The sequence below is a fragment of the Catharus ustulatus genome, chromosome 30 (assembly GCF_009819885.2).
Source record: "Catharus ustulatus isolate bCatUst1 chromosome 30, bCatUst1.pri.v2, whole genome shotgun sequence".
Lineage (NCBI taxonomy): Eukaryota > Metazoa > Chordata > Aves > Passeriformes > Turdidae > Catharus > Catharus ustulatus.
The window spans coordinates 3,903,471-3,922,553 of NC_046250.1; the positions used below are offsets into that span (position 1 = coordinate 3,903,471).

The following is a 19,083-nucleotide window of genomic DNA, read 5'->3' on the forward strand; positions in this document are numbered from 1 at the left end:
GTTTCATCCCCACTTTGGGGGTTCATCCCCACGTTGGGGTTTCAGCCCCACGCTGCGGTTTCAGCCCTATACTGGGGTTTCAGCCCCATACTGAGGTTTCAGCCCCATACTGGGATTTCATCCCTACACTGGGGTTTCATCCCCACTTTGGAGTTTCATCCCCACGGGGGTCTCGGCCCCTCTCGGGGTCCCGGGCCCGCACACCCCGTCACGCCGCCAGGGGGCGCTCCGCTTCCCCACGCCCCCATCGGCCCCTCCCGGCGCGGCCGCGTGCGCTCGCCAAAGCGTTCCGGGCGGGAACGGGGGTGGCGGCGCGTTCCGGGTGGCGCGTTCCGTTCCGCCCCCCCCTTCCCTCCCCCCCCGCCCCGGGAACGGCCTCAGCGGCGGCGACGACGGCGGGAGGGCCCGGGGGCCGCTCCGGGCCGGGCCGCGCCGGGCCGCCCATGGAGTCTCTCGTAGGTAACGGCGAGCCCCCGCGCGGCCTCGGGAAAGTTTTGGCGGGGCCGGGCCTTGGGTCATGGCGCGGCCACAGGGGGCGGCGGGGGCGGGTCCCGGTGTCGGTGTCGGGGTGCGGGTTCTGGGGCCGGTCCCGGAGGTCGTCCCGGGGTGCGAGGGTGGGTGCCGGGGTGCGGGTCCCGGCTGCGGGTCCCGCCTCAGCCCGGGGGCCTGCGGGCCGGGGCCGAGAGGGCTCCCCCGCGCCGCGGCCGGTCTGGGGCTGCCCCCGGGGCACGGCAGTGACATTTTCCCGATCCCGGGCCAAATAATTGTCCTCTTGGAACCTGTTTTCCCCCGGGAGCGCCGGGGTATCCGCACGGCTGTCGGTCCAGGCTGGGGTCGCTCCCGGGTCCCTTCCCGAGCGGGGCAGAGCCGTGAGCTCCGCCGGGCCGGGCTCGAGTCCGCCGGCAGCGAAACACGAGCGGAGAAACAGCCCTGGAGTTTGCGGTCCCGGTCCGTGAGGAAAGGGAATTCCTCATCTGGCTGATTCCCGGCTGCCTCGCCGCTCTCCGTGCTGTGGATGCGGTGGAAGAGCAGCTCTCGGCCCCGGCGCCGGACGATCCCCGGCTCCGGGGAAACTCTCCGAGGCCTCGGCGGTCACTCACGGTACCGGGACAGAACCTCCCGGGAGCTGAGCTGGATCCCGGTGCGCCGGGAATGCTGCGGGGTCCCTCGGCTTTCCTGTCTGTGAAATGGGTACTCGGGGGGGCTCAACCGGGACCAGAGATCTGCGGGTTCCTAAAGGCCTCGTTGCTGGAACATCCAAACTTTCGGTTGGGATTCTTCACTCTTAATCACGGTTTGGTTTTTTTTCCTGACCTGGTACATGTCCATGCTGAGTCTTTTTTTTGAGAAATGGCATGTTTAAGCTGCTTATAAATGGTTTTGTGCTAAAGAAACTTCTGGAGTGGAGATGCTGTGGCCACTTGTGGATGTGTCTGAAGGGGCAGCTGTCAGGACACACAGCTGGATCCAGGCATCCCCGTGCATGCTTCAGGTGTGAGACCCCTCTTTAAAATTCAGGACTCTGCTCTTCCAGGTGCCTTAGTATTGGTTGGTTCGGTATTCTGTTGGAATTTATTTAATTTTCTGCTGGTGTTCGTGGTGAATCTGTGCCACTCGCTGCTGGGCACATCTGTGGAGGAGCACTGGGAGATGCTCTGACCCTCAGCTCTCACAGTCCTGAGTTACACCCTAAACTCATCCCTGCAAATGACTGAAAATGGATTTTCCTTGCGGGCAGAGCACTGGGTTGAAGCATTCTGGGGAGAAAACGCGCGGAATTGGTGATAGAGCTGCCATGGCCTCGATTGCAGAGGGGACACTTGGAGCATCCCCCCGGGATACAGGCGAGGACAGCCTGTGCCAGGCCCAGCTTTGCTGAGAACCAGGGTCAGGCTGGAAATAGGCACGGCCTGGTTTAAGGAGAACTTGGCTCAAAGGGAATTTCTTTGGTGCAGACACTGAGAGAACTGAGTTTGTTGTGAGCGCTTCATTAGAGAATCCCGTAATTTTGGGAGCAAGAGGAATTGATAACCAGGAGGGATAGTGGTGGTGGGACAGAGCCTGGATTTGATGGAGCTGCTGTGTTTGTGTTGGAGACTTGTTGGGCTTTTGTCTGTCTTGGAGATGGGTTCTTCAGCCCAAGGTTCAGGATGACCTGAGTATTGAGAGGAGCCCAGCTGTGTCTAGAGCTCTGGGAAAAACGGGATAAAGCTGTTCAGTGAAGCACTGAAGCTTTATAAAAATGGGATCATTTCTCTCACTGTTACTTCACTCCCACTCCAACTCCCGAGCACCAGTGTGGTTTTAGGAGCCCCTTTTCCCTGCTGGAAAAGCTTGTTTGCAGGGGTTATGTGCCGTTCCTTTTGGATTGTACTAAAACTCTGCCAGAGGATCCAGAGCTTGTAGTTCCCAGAATGGTAAATCTTGGAGAGCTGCTCCTACCAAGCATGAGGTGCAGCCACATCCAGCACTGCCACAGCTGCCTGTCCCATCTGTCCCCAAACATCCCTGTTCTTCCCTCTCACTCTGACTTCCTCCTGCACTCACTGCGCCCCTCCTTGGGGTGATGAGCTCCGGGGATGTCCCACACCATCAGTTTTATCAGGAATAACTGTTTTTGTTGGTGATGATGATGATGAGCCGGGTTGGTTCCCGTGCTGGAAGAGGCAGGAGCTGCATGGTCTGTGTCCCATCCCGGGAGCTCAGTGGCCACGGCACAGGTGTCAGGTCAGGACGGCTGCGTTAATCCCGGCGCGGCGTGTGCTGGCGGCGTTAGGTAACCTGCTGGGCCAGGACAGGGGTGTGGGATGGCATGGAGGCAGCCCTCACTGTCCAGGGGAGCAGGAGGAAGCAGAAACCTCCTCCAGGAGCGTCAGGACGCGCTCATCGAAGCTCACAGAGAAGCTCATTTTTCTCATTGTTGCTCCGGTAGGGCTCAGGTTGGAGCTGCTCCCATGTCCCACCTGCATGTCCCTTGGGACTCCCCTGCTTAGCCCTGGGTGCTGCCAAATTCCAGGGTTTTGGAGGATTTGGGGTTTAGGAGTTTGATGTGTGCTGGTTTGCCACTCTGCTGCAGCTCCCCAATGGTGGGAGCAAAAACATCCATGTGGGTCTGGCAGGATTAAATTTCCCGTGGGTTTGGGCATCTCCTGCCTCTCCTGCAGCTCCCTGAGGGTCTGAGGGTTCCACGTGTCCCTGTGGGGATGGGATGTGGCAGAGGGGCTGCGCTGGGAGCAGAGCCCTGTGAGTGGAGTCCTGGCTCCCAGCTTGCTTCCTGCCCTCAGCAAAACATCACGTGGCAGATCCGGGGGAAAGACGTCAGAGTTTGCTGCTCCTAAAATATTTCTGGAAGTAGCTTTATAAACACACAGGAGCCACTGGTCATGGCTGACCTTGGGTCAGGATTTGGCCCTAACGAAGAGAATTATTTCCTGTTTCTGCAGCATTTTTAGCATGATTGAAATCTAACAAAATACAGGGATTAAAGCCCCATAAATTCTAATCTGGAACTTTGAATGGATCCCGTTTTGCTGCTTCGCAGTTGGTCCAGGGGAGCTGCTTCAGTTCAGCGTTCCCAATGGTTTATTTCCCCTTGGATGGAGCTGAGAGATACTGAGCTCCTGGACCTTGTGTCCTCGTGAATTCCTCGCTCAATTTCTTGACTTCTGTGATGATGTCGGGGCAGGGAGCACAGTCCTGCCTGCGGAGGGCAGGGCCAGGATGCTCCACCTGCTCCTGGGGAGTCCCTTCCCAAACCTGGTGTGTGACCATCGGAGTTGCCTGGGGAGAGGCCATAGGCAGCAAGAGAGAGGAGGCTCCGGGGAGCTTTATGACTTTCCGCTTAGTTTGGATGGACATTTGATGTTAAAGGTGTGAATTCCCGTTAGGAAGGATTTGCAGGCTGCCAGGATTGAGTAAACCCAGCTTTGCCCCGTTCCCAAAGGCGTAGCTGTGCGGATTGCTGCTGCCTGGAAGGCTGAAGGTTGGTGTCAGTGCTGGGTGGATCCCTTGGCACACTGGGATGGGGCTGTCACTCGGTTCCCATGGGTGTGTGACCATGGAATGCTGTTTGCATGAAGCTCCTTCTGGTGTGAGCGAGGTGCGACTCCAGCACGGCTGAACTTCGTCAGGAGCCTTGCTGTGCTCAGGCCCTGGGGGAGTGTGGGGGGATATTTGTTAAACATTTGCTGCAAACCTGCTGGTGTGTCCTGCAAAGAACTGTTGGGATCGCCAGGATCCCAGGAACAACTGGGCTTAGTCCTAAATACATGTTTTCTGGATATTTTCTGTTTGGAATGTGCCAGGATCACTCACTTTGGATTACATCCAGCCGTGCTGCATCCCCGTGTGCTCCTGGGGCCTTTGTGGGGTACTCAGCACCTGCTGCGTTGCTGGGGGATGGATTTGCAGCTGTGGATCTCCTGGGGCTTGGATTTCCTACCTGGGCTCATATTTCTGACCTGTTCTGGAAGGAGGGAAGAGGAGAGAGCGTTTCCCTTCCACAGGGAGAGGAAATAATCAATAACTCTGGGGTGAGGACATTTCTCCGTCCGATCCCTCAATTCATCTCCAACAATTCATCACCTCCTCGTTGGACCCAGAGTTTTCCATCTGTGTTTTCCCTGGCATTTTTGTGCACGCGGGAGTTCGGAATGCCGTGGATGAGGGGGTGGGATGTGCTGCTTGTTCCCTCCCCAAACCTCCGCTGTGTGTGCTGAGTTTTCATTCTTGTTGGAATTCCACACCCACCTGAAGGAAGTTTTACCCATTTTCGCAGCCAGTTTCAATCCTGGGGCTGCTCCTTGTTCCTGCAGCTCTTGCCAGGGATTAGAGGATCCAAACTTGCGGCTCCTAATTAGGGATGTTCCCTAAATTGGTGGAGTAAGAGCAGGAATCGCTGCCAAATCCTGCTCCCAGAATGCGCTGGGCTTTGGCATCACTTCTTCCGACGCAGCTCCCGGCTTGCTCCGGCAGTGAAGGAGTACGGAGTTTTTCTGGGAGCAGGAACTGAATAACGACACGATTGTGACAGTGGCAGTGGTGTTCCTCCAGCAAAGCCAAGAAATTACATGTTAAAGACTGGATGTAACAGTGGCTTGTGGGAGTTGTGCTGTTAGGGAATTCCACCAGCCTTTAGGGATAATCTTGGGAAAAAACATTTCAAGGCAGCGGGGGAGTTTTGCCCATCTTTAGGGATAATCCTGGAAAAGAGATTTTATTTCCCAGGCACCAGGAAAACAACCAGGTTTGTTCCACACAATCCTGAAATTTACTCTGATATACCAGCACCTCCCTCTCCCAGCCTTCCCAGATTTTCCACTTCCAGATTTTCAGCTTGGCATAAATTCTTTTCCCATTCTTTTCTGTTCCTTGATGGCAGAATTTTTATCCCAGCCTTTAACTGCAGAGCACCAAATTCCATGGAGCTCTTTGCTGATCTGGACTCCCACGGATGAGGCTGCTCTTCCTTTCCCTCTCTGCCCCGAGGAATGCGGAAAATCAGGATTTGAAGGCATGGCAGGAGCACACGCCTTCCTCAGGCTCAGAAACCTGACAAAATCCAGATTTATGGAGTAGATCTATGGTTTTGTTCCCCTCTGGGAAGGAGCTCTGGAGCTGAAGGAGCCTGGCAAGAGGCTCACGAGTAGAAAGGAGCTCTGTCTGGACATTGATTTTGTCTGCCAGAGCAACTGGGATTGTTTGGTTTTGTTTGGTTTGGTTTTTTTTGTCTGAAAGGGGCTTTTTAAAATGCATTTTTCTTTGGACACATCTCCTAATTCTAGCATTTTGTCCTTACTTCCTTTTCCCTGCCTCACAGCTGGGGTGCTTGGAGTGGGATGGGAGCAGGGATTTGTTCCCTGTAAATGTACAAGAGAAACGTTCTGCTTTCTCGTTGCTCCCAAATATTCATTTATTATGTAATTTATTCCTGCATCCTTATTCCTAATTTGGAAAGAAAAACTGCACCACCTTTGAGATGAGAATTGGGTTTAGTTTGTGAATTTTCCAAGGAAGTGCCCGATGTGGGTTACAGCAAAGTGGGTGTTGTTCTCACAGTTCCTGGGGAATGAAGCAGCAGTCCCAGAGCCCGGTTAATTGGAGGAGGAGGTCAGCATCCCCCTCAGCTCATTCCCCATGGGATGTGCAATCCATGCTCCCGGTGTCATTCCCAGGTTGATGCCGAGGAGCTGATCCGGTGCCGCTGACTCCGTCTGGCCTCGGCTATGGACATCGTCCTGTCGGATTTTGTTCGCTCAACGGGGGCAGAGCCGGGGCTGGCCAGAGACCTCCTTGAAGGTATGGAAAACTGGGAATAATGATGGGGAGCCGGGAGGAAGAAGGGAGCTGGGGGCTGGAGTAGTTTCCCACACAGATGTTTAGGAAGTGCCTCAGTTTCCATGCTGGGTGAGGGTGACCAGCGCTGCTCCCTTCCCATCCAGGCAAGAACTGGGACCTGAGCGCGGCGCTGAGCGACTTCGAGCAGCTCCGGCAGGTGCACGCCGGGAACCTCCCGCACTCCTTCAACGAGGGCCGCGGGGCCCGGCCCCCGGAGCGGGAGCTGGCGCGGCCGGGGCGGCCCCCGCTGCAGCGCCAGGATGACGTCGTGCAAGGTCAGTGTCCCAGAGCCTGTCCAAGCTCCCCTGCCAGAGCTGCAGTTTGGTGCTGGCTGCGCTGGGATTTGCTGCTCCTGCCCCACTTTGCTCTTCCCTCTTTCCCCCAGAGAAGCGCCTGTCCCGAGGCATCTCCCACGCCAGCTCCTCCATCGTGTCCCTGGCCCGTTCCCACGTCTCCAGCAATGGCAGCAGCAGCGAGCACCTGCTGGAGATGCCCATCTGCACCTTCCAGCTGCCCGACCTCACCGTGTACACCGAGGATTTCCGCAGCTTCATCGAGCGGGATCTCATCGAGCAGTCCATGCTGGTAGCACTGGAGCAGGCTGGTGAGTGCTGGGCCCATGCTGGTGCCACGTGCCGTGGGCAGCTTGGGGGTAACGCCCTGGGATGTCGCATGGATCCAACAGGGAATCATTCCATCATTTTTGGGATGTGGTTCAAGGGCTGAGTAGGAGCCACTTCTCTTCACCCATGGAAACTGAGTGTGAACAACCCAGGACTGTTATCACTGTGCACAGTTGAGAGGGAAAACATCCCAAAACTGGCATTGTCTCACCCCTGGAGCATCCCAGTGCTCCATCCTGCTGGTCTCGTGGAGAGACAGGGAATTTGTCCTGCTTACAAATTCTGCATTGATTACAGACCCTGGAGGTGGGTGCTGCTGCTCCAGTGCCTGCTGGGGATGAACCCCATGCTTTGCTTTCCATCAGGCTCCTGAAGAGCTGCTGGGGGATCTGTAAATGAGGGAATGAGGGGGACATCCATGCTGGCAGGGAAAAACCTCATCCCTGGCACCAGGAGGGTTCCCATGGGGAGGAGCAGGACATGTGAGGGATCTCAGGAGGGTTTACACTTCCTGCTGTTTCTGTGGTGCTGCACATACCAGAAAACACGTTATCCTTAGGGATAACAGACACTCTGAGGGCCCAACTTCTGCCTCTCCTGCTCAGAAGCTGCTGTAAGAAATATTCTCATGTTTTGGGAATGAGCACTTGATCTCAGTGATCCCATTACACGGCGACGCTGTGCGGTGACAGCAGAGCTGCTGGTGCAGATAAACCCCAGATCTCATCCCACTGGAGCCAGGGGTTGGGTTCCTGTGTCCCAGCACAAATGGGGTGAAGGGCTGGGGGTTACTGGGTGCTCCATCCGTGAGCTGGGGGCACTTCCAGGTGTGCTGAGATGCTGTTAACAGGAAGGAATTCAGAAATTCAGAGTTTCAGAAAATGCCTTTCAGAGACTTGAGTGTCTGTGGGTTGTTATAAATGAGTGTTTTGTCTGTAACAAAGGGCTGTAGTGCAGCTATGAAATATTCCAAGCTGGATTCCAAGTAGGGTTTTGAGCATGGTGCTGGGATCAACAGAGACTCCCGTTATTAATTTAGCACATACCATCCTCATGGGATTAAGGAAATATTTTATAGCCCAATAAATGTTCAGATCCTCTTCCCCGTGTATTCAGAGGTTCTGTTACACCATTGTGGCAGAGTAAATGATTTCAAAGTGGCTGTAAACTTCAATGAGATCCTCTGGGAATGCTTTGGATGTGCTCAGAGTGGTATGGAGAGGTGTTGGTGGAGCTGAAACCTCGGCCCTCAGTGGAGCCTTGGTGTCCTTTGACACAAAACCCTTGTGGACTGGGAATCAAGCCTTGCTCTGAGCTGGGAAGCTGCAGAGTGGGTGTGCTTGTGGCACACAGGGAGGAGCAGTCCATGGTGCCTTACCTGAGGATATTAGGGGAAAAAATTAATGAAGAATTGAAAGATGCTGATCCTGGTCCTTCACGTCTAGCGGGGGAAATCCTCGTTGGCCTCTGGTGGCCACACAGGGTGGCCAACAGTGTCTGTGTCCGTGTTGAATCCCTCGTGTTGGCCTCAGGAGCAATCCCAGGGACTCTCCCTGTGTCACGCAGCCAGAGCAGATTCCCATTCCCAGTAGCCTTAGGGAAGCCATTTGTGGTTTGGATGAGGCAATCCTCCCTTCAGGCTGGGCGGAGACATCAGTTCCTTCCCATTGCCATGACCTGTTCAGGTGGCTCCTGCTGGAAGGTGCAGCAGGATTTCCCCAAACACCCTGTGGGGACAGACAGGTGTTCCGTGGGATAACACAGGGTCGTGGTGCTGGATGCAGAGGGAACCTCTGGATGCCACTGGACTTTTCCTGTGTGCAGCAGATCTGTTGCCACCGTGGCCGTTCTGGGAAGATCCCTGAAGCTCCTAAATCCAGTTGGTTTCCTTGCAGAGCTCTTAGGGCTGGCTCTTGAGAGCCACACACAGAGAAATGTGTTGTTTTCAATACTTGTGGGCAGCCTCTTGGCCTTTCCGCCGCCTCGGCGGGAGCAAAACACTGGGAGGAGGGTTGGGCGTGCGGTTCCTTTGGAGACGACTTCTCTTGCGTAACCAGAGTCAGAGCAAACACTTGGGCACAGAAATACCTCTCCAAGGTGTGTCCCCCTCAGATCTGACTTGGGTAGAGGTTGCACAACCTCTGAAGCGCCAACCGGACACACAGACTCCGTGGAAAAGAGCATCAAATCCTGCAGGAGTGAGGGGAGATGGACAAGAAGGAGCTCTCGGTGCTGCCCCCAGCAGCATTGTGTGTGGGACAGCTCCTGTGAGGCACCGTGTTTTCTCCCCTGGCCCTGGGCCACTTGGCCAGGCTCCCGACTCCGCCGTGCCAGGAGCTGTGTTGAGGGAACAGCCGGCCTCTCCGTGCAGAGCCATTGTCCCCAGGCTCAGTGCAGAACGCTTCCAGCTCTGGCAGATCCCTTTCCTGGTGCTGGGGACAAGAACAACCTGCCTGTGTCACACTGAACTTGGTGCTTTTTGTTTTCTAGTGTTTTGGGATGTGTTAACCCCTGTTTTCTGCATTCAGTTCCTCTCCAGCTGCTCTCCCTGAGGTTGTACAAAGCATTTCCAGCAATCCCATGTCTGTGTGCTGGGATCCCTGGCAGGGATCATGCTCCAGAGGAAGGAGAGGCTCTTTGGAAATGATGGGAAAGGGCTGGTTTCCTGCAGGAGCAGTTTAGATACAACTTGGAAGCCTAAACAGCCTCATCCAGCCAAAAACCTGCCTGTTGCACTGGATCCAGAAACTCCTGGAAGATGTGGCAGCTAAGGAAGGATGTTGAGGGCAGGGCGAGATATGGACAGGGGGTTCAGAGTCCTGATCCACCCCAGCTTTGCTCCCTTGGGAAGGGCTGACACTCCAGCCACACTGGACTCACTGGGCATTTTTTCCTAGCTTTTATTTTTAGCTGCTCTTGACTTGAATCACCACAATGACCCAAAACTCTCGGTCTGAAGCGCTGTTGGTTTGCATTTGCAGCAGGAAAGCTGCTGGGATCAGCAGAAATCCTGCAGTATTCTGCCTAAAAAACAGTGAGCAGGGAAACCCGGCCATGAGAGGGTTGGAACCAGAGAAATTTGGTTCCAAAAAACAGGAAAAGGCTGGTTTTCCCTGGAAAAGTTGTTTGTGCTGGGTGTTCCTGGAGGCGTTTTCAGCCTGATGTGCTATGGGGAGGGAAATAAGGGATGTGGGGGAAAAACAGATAAAGGAGATCTGCTCTAGGTGGAAGTCCCGGCTCCTATTTGTGTGCAATTCTGATTTGTGTGACCCCAAATTCAGCCTGGTCTTTTCGTGGCATCCCCAGGAAGTTTTGCAGCTCCAGTCTCTTCTTTTTGTTGCTTTGTCACTGTCCTGACTCTTCTCCCCTAGTCCTGGGATGGGTCTGTGCCTTCCCACCTGGCCAGGCACTCCCCCACTTGTTCAGCTGGTTTTTGGCCGTGGTTTCAGAAGGGCTGAGCCCCGTGGTGCTCCCCAGGCTCCCCCAGTCCCAATCTGTGCCACAGTCTCACGCTCTCCCAAACCTCCCCAGGGCGTCTCAACTGGTGGGCGACGGTGGATCCGAGCTGCCAGCGTCTGCTGCCCCTGGCCACCACTGGCGATGGGAATTGCTTGCTCCACGCTGCCTCCCTGGGTAAGGCTTGGCTTAATCCCCAGGGACACAACCAACCAGTCCCTGGGCAGGAGCCAGGATCCCCCTTTGGGAGCAGGACCCACCCAGTGTGGTGGGAAATCAGGATGCTGCTGCTCCTCCTCGGTGTGCAAGAGCAGTGGCAGAGCTCGGGCTCTGTGGGAGCGGGATGGCTCGAAGGGAAGGGGCTGCCAGCTGCTTGTGTGCTTCTCAAATCCTTCTCCCAGTCTGTCTGGCCAGTTTCCCTGGATTCCTGAAGGAAATGTGGGATGATGGAGCAGCCCCTTCCCTTCTCTGGCATGTCTGTGCAGGGACCTCAGTGGGTCTGGGAGTGACACTAGCCTCTCCTGACCTCCCAGTCCCTTCTCCCTGCAGGTATGTGGGGCTTCCATGACCGGGATCTCATGCTCCGGAAATCCCTCTACACCCTGATGGACAAGGGAGCGGAGCGGGAAGCGCTGAGGCGGAGATGGCGCTGGCAGCAGACGCAGCAGAACAAGGAGGTGGGAGCCACTGAATGTTGGTTTGGGCCCTCTCTGCCAAGGGGAACATCCTGGGAAAACATCCCCTGGGTTTGGGAGGTGCTTCCTGTAGGGCCTGGAATTTTGGGCAACTCCCTCCTGTGCCGTCGGGCTGTGCTGTGGTAAGGGGTGTCCTGCAGTCAGAGCTGCAGCAAAATGGAAAGGTCTTGGGACAAGTGACAGGACAAGGGGAATGGGTTTAAATTGAGAGGGGAACTTTGGATGAATATCGCGAAGGATATTTGATATTGAATATCTGAGGACGTGGTGCAGAGTATGCTGTATGTTTTTGCACACACCCATAGAGAAAAGTTCTGCTGTGGGTATAAACCCGTGCTGGGGCACCTGGAAGAGCTTTACCTGGAGGATTTTGGGTTCTCTTTGCTGTTTTTCAGTCTGGCCTGGTTTACACGGAGGAGGAGTGGCAGAAGGAGTGGAACGAGCTGATCAAGCTGGCGTCCAGCGAGCCCCGCGTGCACTACGGCACCAACGGCGGCGGCTGCGGCGGGTACGGAGCAGGGAGCGCGTCCATTCCCTCGGGGCACAGCTCTCAGGGTGCCCCAGGGCAGGGCAGTGGGTCTGTCTTGGTCTGTCTTGGTCTGTCTGTCTCCTTGGGAAGGACAAAGGATCCCAGGGAAGCACAAGGCACACGGAGCACCCCGGGAAAGGATTCTGGTGCTGCATGACCTCTTCTGTGGCGTAGCACGTGGATTGAGCAGGGAATAAATATTTTCCTTGTGTTTCCTTGTGTTGCTTGCTCTGAAATGAATAACACAGAGCTGGGAGTTTTTGCCATCTCACTGCTGTTTCAAGGACACTTCCCTGCCACAGATGTCCAGCTCCTTAGATAAGGAACTCCCAGCAAGGCCAGGCAGCAGCTGGGTGTTCCTTGGGCACGAGCCCTTGTCTGGGAGCAGGACATTTTGGGAATCCACACCTAAACCCTCAGATTAGTGCTGAGGTCAGCCTTAGCGTTGTCCACCCACCTCTGCATGTCTGACTGTGAAACCTCCTCCTATTGTTACAAAGCAAATGATTGAATATCCAGGGGATAGCACTCACTTTCTCCTTTCCCCAAGGGTGGAGAGTTCAGAGGAGCCGGTGTACGAGAGCCTGGAGGAGTTCCACGTCTTCGTCCTGGCCCACGTTCTGAAGAGACCCATTGTGGTGGTGGCAGACACGATGCTGCGGGACTCGGGCGGTGAAGGTGAGGCCTACCTCTTCCCAGAGCCTCTCTGATCCGTCCACCTTTCCTTTCTACCCTGTATTTTCCTGGGGTTGAACCTGGAATTGGGACTGGGACTGGGGAAAATTGCCCTGCTGCAGGTAAAGCCTGCAGAGGGGACAGGGCTAGGCTTGGCTCCCAACCCAATTTATTCTGCTTTGAGGGCATCCACACGAGGTTTTTTCTTCTTTTGCTTTTGTTTTTTCTTTTGCCCCTATACACACATCTAGAGATGGGAAATTCCGTTCCCTGGGTGGCAGATTTTCCACCATCAGCTTCAGTTTCCTGTCTGAGAAGGTTAATCAATTTCCATCCTTCTGTGGGCAAAGTTTGTCTTGTGGGGGAGTGAAGAGGAAGGCTTTTTATAGAAAATACGAGTTCATTCTACATTTTAAATACTCCTGATGTAAAATAAACATCTATTTTGGCTTGTGGTTTTGTTTAATGTCCCCTGAAAAGGCAGATAATTGCGGGTAAGCCCTCAACTGAGGCAAACTGCTCATTCTGGAGCAGTTGCTGCACAAACAACTTTGAACTCTTGAACCTGTGATCAGAACTAACCTTTCTTGTTTCTTCCCAGCATTTGCCCCAATTCCCTTTGGAGGGATCTATCTGCCCCTGGAGGTCCCAGCCAACAAATGCCACCGGTCTCCATTGGTTCTGGCTTATGACCAAGCCCATTTTTCTGCCCTGGTCTCCATGGAGCAGAAGGAAAACTCAAAGGATCAAGGTGGGTGATGAGATTCAGGTGAATGAAGCACTGAGGAGGAGAACTTGGGAGTGCTGGGGGGAAAAGCTGACCAGGACCTGTCAACATGCACTGTCAGCCCAGAAAACCAACAGTGTCCTGACCTTGGAGCCCTTCCAGTGCCTAAAGGGGCTCCAACAGCTGGAGAGAGACTGGGGACAAGGGCCTGGAGTGGCAAGACAAGGGGAATGGCTTCCCACTGACACAGGGCAGAGTTAGATGGGATATTGTGAAGAGACTCTCCTGTGGGGGTCATGAGGCATGCCATGGTGCTCTGACAGTTCTGTGATCCCGAGCACTGGTGGTCACTGGGATTTGCCATCAGGCCATTCCCATCAGGGGGAAGATGCTCCTGGTGGGTGCTCAGAGTTGGCTCCTTTTGGACTCTAAATGTGATATTTCTGTCCCGGGGCAGCTGTGATCCCCCTGACAGACTCTGAGCACAAGCTGCTCCCCGTGCACTTCGCCGTGGATCCCGGGAAGGAGTGGCAGTGGGGGAAGGACGACAGTGACAATGTCAAGCTGGCCAGGTTGGTGATCTGCAGGTGATCCAGGGTTTGGCTCCACAGAGGGTCTGGGTGATCTGCAGAGAGGTCACGGGTGAAGGAGTCAGTCCTGACCCCAGCTGGGATTTCTTGTGCTGGATCAAAGTTGTGCCCAGGGAATGACACTGTTCATGGGGATGGAGCAGCTGTTCCTTCATTTTCCTTCATTTTGATATGATTTGGGTGGGGCTGTGACATCTCATGAGCTTCATTCACACACAGTAAGTAGATGATGCTCCAGATCCTGGCGCTCTGGGCTGGGTGTAGCTCAAGACACCAGCAGCAGAAGGAGGAGTAGCACAAAAAAGGTGCTTTTTTTCATTGGCCACCAAATCCCTGTGTCATGGGTCCCTGGAGTAGGGAGGGTGGTGGCCACCAGATCATGCCTGGTTTGGATGAGATTTTGAACAAAAACAGCCGTTTCAATACATAACACAGGGAATAATGTAAATATGGGGGGAGATACTTCCAGGTGGAAGATGGGAGTAGTTCTAACTTGTGGTTTTACCTGCTCCAATGCCAGCGTGACGCTGTCGCTGGAAGCCAAACTGCACCTGCTGCACAGCTACATGAATGTCCGATGGATCACGTTGCCTTGTGACATGCAGGTAAAGGGACCAGGGGGATCTTCTTTACCTATGAATTATTCAGCCCTCCTCTCCACAGGGAAGCTGGTGTAGGGCCTTACCTGGGGGCTCTGCCTCTTGTGGGGGTTTGTTCCCACAGGAATTGTGGCTGATCTGCTCCAAGAGCAGGGAAGTCACTCAGGTTTGTGGGTGGGCACCTTTTCCCTAGAGCTTTCCATGCCTGTTTTCAGTCTTCACACGACCCAGAAGCCCCCATGCCCCTCAGGGATGCCCCATACTCCAAACAAATGGGAGTTGTTGGTTTATGGCTGCCTCAAGACTGGGACAAGTCTCACCCTCCTCTTCCCTGGCTTTGCACCTGAAACCTCAAGCAAGTGGAGGTACAAAATCACAGAGTAGAATCATAAGATCCTGGAATATCTCAGGTTATTTAGGGGATAGTAGGGATGAGCAGGATGCACTGAGGACACGCCTTTCTGAGTGTCCGGGCGCCATCCTCTCCATGTTCCAAGCAACACCACCTCCTTTGCTTCACCTTCCACCTGAAAATCTTTACCTGAGGAGTTTCTAGACTTTGATATTTGTCTTTCCTTCCTCCCCAGGCGCCTCTGGCTCAGCCAGAATCCCCCACAGCCTCCGCAGGTGATGATGCTCGCTCGGCAGCAGAGTCGGGCGAGTCGGACAAGGAGTCGGTGTGCAGCAGCTCTGCCAGCAATGGGGGCACCAGGGCAGGCAAGGACAGGGAGAAACCAAAGAAAGAGCGGGAGAAGGAGAAGGAAAAGGATAAAAAACGGGCAGACTCGGTAGCCAACAAGCTGGGAAGCTTCGGGAAGACTCTGGGCAGCAAACTAAAAAAGAACATGGGGGGCCTGATGCACAGCAAAGCTGTGAAGGGCGGCATCAGCAACGGGCAAGGAGACACCCTGGAGAAGAAGAAGAAAGGATCCCTGAAAGCACGGAAAGACAGCAAAGAGGAATGTTCCCCAGGAGACTTGGCTCCTGCAGAGAGAACGTGTGCAGGTAAAGCAGCCCCGGAGAAGCCGTCGGATCCCCACAAGTACAGCAGCGACGTGCGGCTGAGCCTGAGCATCCTGCGCGCCGCCATGCAGGGCGAGCGCAAGTTCATCTTCGCCAGCCACCTCAAGACCAGCACCCGGCACCAGTTCCAGGAGGAGATGATAGAGAGGTACCTCCGGGATGCTGAGGAGCGTTTCCATGCCGAGCAGAGGCAGAAGGAGGCGGAGAAGAAGGCGCTGGGCAGCGCTGCCCTGGCCAAGAGGCCCGAAGGGGAGGTGGGTGCCCAGCGGAGCGACGAGGCGATGCCAAGCCCCGTGTTCTCCCAGCCACCCCCCGCCTACCCCCCCCAGCCCCTGGAGCCGGCCGTGGGCACTAAAATAGCCGCTTTTCCCACCGGCTATTCTGGCGTTTTCACCTTCCCCAGGCCCTCCATGGGTAGTGCTGAGGGGCTGCACCCACCCGGGTGTCCCGAGGGCCGGCGGCAGCTGGCCGGGGGCCCCTGCGGGAGCCTCCCCCCCTACGCCACCCTGCCCCGGCACCACCAGGGCCGGCTCGGCCCCTGCCCCCCCGGCCCTGCCCACCTGGGCTGCTTCTCCCCCACAGACATGGACATCCAGCCTCCCTTCCCTTCAGAGTGCAAGGGCTCCGGCTGCCTCCCCCTGCACAGCAACGGCTGCCGGGAATTCCTCGAGCAGGACAAGGGAGGAACAGTGGATAAAATGAGAAGCCAAGCCCTCTACAACATCCAGCAGACCAAGTGCAAACAGCCCAACTGCAGCTTTTATGGACACCCAGAGACTGGGAATTTCTGTTCGTGCTGTTACAAGGAGGAGCTGCGGCGCAGGGAGCGGGAGGCACTGGTGCACAGGTTCTGACGCTCCCCCTGTGCGGATCCGGACCCGTGGAACAACGTGGGCAATGCAATAACAGAGATCCATTTTGGTTTTACACCCACCCACGCTCCTCTCCCACTCTGCAGGATGTGGGAGCAGGCGTTTGGCCGGATGGGCTGGGAGTGGCAGGGGGCTGGTGGGATTGAGGGGGTGCAGGAGGGAGACAGGGGGGAAACCAGCCCCTGCTTTCCCAGAGCCCCTGCAAGGGAGGAGGAGGAGGAGGAGGATTCCCAGGAGTGCCTGGGGACAGTGGGGGCTGTTTGGGTCGGAGCACAGGGTGAGGGGGGAGAATTCCTCAAAAACTTAATAAACCAGACCAAAGCTTTGGGAGCGGGCAGGGGGAGCAGCTCCCACCAGGTCCTTCCTGCTTCCTGACCACCTGGGACGGAGCAAAAATGCCCCATTTTGAGCATCACAAACCTTTTAATGGAGTTTTTTAACACTGGTTTTATTCTGTATTTCTTTTTGCTGGTACTGAGCAACACCATGTTGGAGTTGGACATTGGTGAGGTGATGTCCTGGATGACTCCGAGCACCAGGACAGGCTCAGGCCTCTGTCTCCCCCTCTCCTACCGACGAGCTCGTGTTGTTTTTAAACTCTTTCTGAGGTGGGGGGAGCCAGGGGGACTCCCAGCGCTCAAGGGATTGGAGGTTCCTCTTCCTGTGCAGAACCCCCAGGAGAGCTGAGGCGAGATCCTGGGTCAGCATCTCCTGCCAGGAATTCCCAGTGGCGTGGGGCAAATCCCCCAGGAATAGCCACTGGGAAGGGGTCCCAGAGCACCCCCAGTCCCGGGGTGGAGCGGGGGGGTCACAGCCCCATGTAACTCCTACTTGAGCACAGCTACTCTGTACTACCTCTGATCCTGATTAACTTGGCTCCGTTGTGCTGAGCCACCAACTGACCTTTAGGCTGCGGAATTAATCCATATTTTTGATAACAGGGCTAAAAAAGCAGAACAATAAGGTAAAATCCTCCTGTGACTAACGTCCCACGCCGTTCCTGACCCCATCCCAGCCCCCTGGCTCCCAGAGTGGGATTCACTTTAGCACTGCGATGTTTGCACAGAATTCCTCGGGTTTTTTGGTAACTGCAGCTCCCGAACCGGGCCTGATCCTGCACGGAGTGAGGTGCAGCATTTCCTATCACACGGAAATAAAACAGGAGTTATATCCTTCAGCCAGAGATTTACAACATTCCCTTGTTTTTCTTTTTTGGGTTGATTTTCCAGAAGGCGTGAAACTATGCAACCCCTTCCTGCCCATGGCCATTTTCAAGAGAAGGGATGAGGGCTTGGGCAGAGGAGCTGGAACTGTGCTGAGCTCGGGGGATCACCCCATGCCTTACACTTGGCCCTAAAGATGTTAACTGAGACCTAAAACCCCCTGAATTAAGGCCTTTCCTAGTGGGATCCCAACGCTTTGAGTGCAGCCAGCAATTCCTCTTGTCCGCAGGTTTTCAAATCCAAATTTCAGACACCCTAGGGATGGTTTGACTCCAGTGTAAGTTGCTTTCCCTGTTTTTATAGAATCCCCAAGCATGGCTGAAGCTGTGGGGAGGGGAGGGTGTGAAACCCGCTCCAACTGGCTCCTCTTACCTCAGAACAAATTCCACACTTCTTCCTCAAACTGCAGGAATTCCAGTGGACTTTAACCCCGGGGCAGGGACAGGCAGTGCTGGTTAAGTGGCACAGGCTCTGCCCCCACTTGGTTCACCCCAAATTTTAAGCTGAAATGGTTAAAACCTAACCCAAACGCTTCACTATTTATGGGCACTTGGTTTAAATTCCAGTTTCTGATGTTTCTTTTTCCCCAAATCGGAGCAGCAGCTTTATCTTGGTGTTGGGAATATCCTCCAGCTGTGCTGGGAGCACCGGGAGCAGGGATGCCCCAGGGCATGGGAGGGAAGGAGCTCGGTGATGATCCATCACTCCTTCCTCGGGTTTTGGGGGAATTGCTCTCCTGTTACCTCCATCCCAGTAGATGCTGGACTTGGGGTGGGGATGGGAAACCCCCAGGCCTGCTCACTGGTTTGGTGGGTTGTGGGAGGACACGGAGAAGGCAGAAAACCCACAGGAAAAGCACCAGTCCTGGAAGGAAAACTCCAGAACTGGAGGAGATAACACCAAACCTGCCCCCAGGAGGGATGGGGAGACTGTGGTGTGACCCCAAGGTGAAACTAAGTGCACTTACTGGTGTGGTTGGGATTCAAATTGCTGCCATCAGATCCTGGTGGAGGAAAACTTTGTCTTTCAGCCTGTGTAAAACCCGTTAATGCGATTTGATTTGATTTGATTAAATGAGATTCACTGTCGCCATTGCCCGGCCCTCGGCGGGGGGAGCCGGGGCAGCTTTGGGTCTCACTAACGCCACACTGAGTGACCTGAATTAATTCTTTAGTGGTTTATTCACAAAAAAAAATTTTTTTAAAAAATTAATTCCAGCTTAATTGGTGATATTTAGCTTCCCAGTGAACAGGGGTGGAGAGTTGCACTTGGGCTGTACCTGTGGCCTCGTTGTGGCACCACAGACTCATTGACAATAAAAAACTTCAGCTGATGCACCTGAGGCTCCTTCATCCCCTCACCCCAAGGGCTCTGGGCATGCCCAGTTCCCTCTTGGGGAATTGCTGCTCCTCATCCCCTTCTCCATCTAATTATTGGGATTTTGGGGTTATTGTTTATCATTTATTATTTATTTTTGGGGTTATTATTTATATTAGTTATTGTGTGATTCCATTTTGATACTAATTCATGGGTTTCATTTTAAAAAAGAACACCCTCAAACACCCTCCCCTCGCTGCTTCTGTCCATCCTCCCTGGTCTTGGAGCCTTTTCCCAGCTGCATCCCAGAGGGGTGCTCCCTTTGGTACCTGGGTCTCAGGACAAAATTAGAGATAAAATCCAGCGTGGGCCATATGGATGGTGAAGCTTTAAATGAAAGAGGAAAAAGGTTTGGGAG

General features: G+C 54.7%; 1 protein-coding gene across 5 annotated transcripts; it reads left to right on the top strand.

The window, feature by feature from the left end:
• Nucleotides 1-386: 386 nt before the first annotated feature.
• OTUD7B (OTU deubiquitinase 7B) lies at nucleotides 387-17,310 on the top strand. Of its 5 annotated transcripts, none has more exons than XM_033082685.1 (13): nucleotides 387-459; nucleotides 6,174-6,297; nucleotides 6,441-6,611; nucleotides 6,722-6,940; nucleotides 10,491-10,592; nucleotides 10,965-11,092; nucleotides 11,506-11,618; nucleotides 12,190-12,317; nucleotides 12,916-13,065; nucleotides 13,499-13,613; nucleotides 14,152-14,236; nucleotides 14,818-15,507; nucleotides 15,836-16,056. In XM_033082685.1, exons 2-13 carry the CDS (start codon nucleotides 6,225-6,227, stop codon nucleotides 15,953-15,955), a joined length of 2,094 nt encoding a protein of 697 aa, XP_032938576.1. In that variant the 5' UTR covers nucleotides 387-459; nucleotides 6,174-6,224; the 3' UTR covers nucleotides 15,956-16,056. The 5 variants fall into 5 exon arrangements, with proteins under 5 accessions (XP_032938576.1, XP_032938578.1, XP_032938573.1 ...); XM_033082687.1 differs by having other exon boundaries at nucleotides 15,866-16,056; XM_033082682.2 differs by having other exon boundaries at nucleotides 14,818-17,310.
• The last annotated feature ends 1,773 nt before the right edge of the window (nucleotides 17,311-19,083 follow it).

Bases quoted from the DNA above. Each gene is read 5' to 3' on its own strand.
- OTUD7B (XM_033082682.2), top strand. From the start codon at position 6,225: ATGGACATCGTCCTGTCGGATTTTGTTCGCTCAACGGGGGCAGAGCCG. The intron at 6,941-10,490 runs GTGAGTGCTGGG...AAACCTCCCCAG, and splicing joins GGTAGCACTGGAGCAGGCTG to GGCGTCTCAACTGGTGGGCG. The intron at 14,237-14,817 runs GTAAAGGGACCA...CTTCCTCCCCAG, and splicing joins CGTTGCCTTGTGACATGCAG to GCGCCTCTGGCTCAGCCAGA.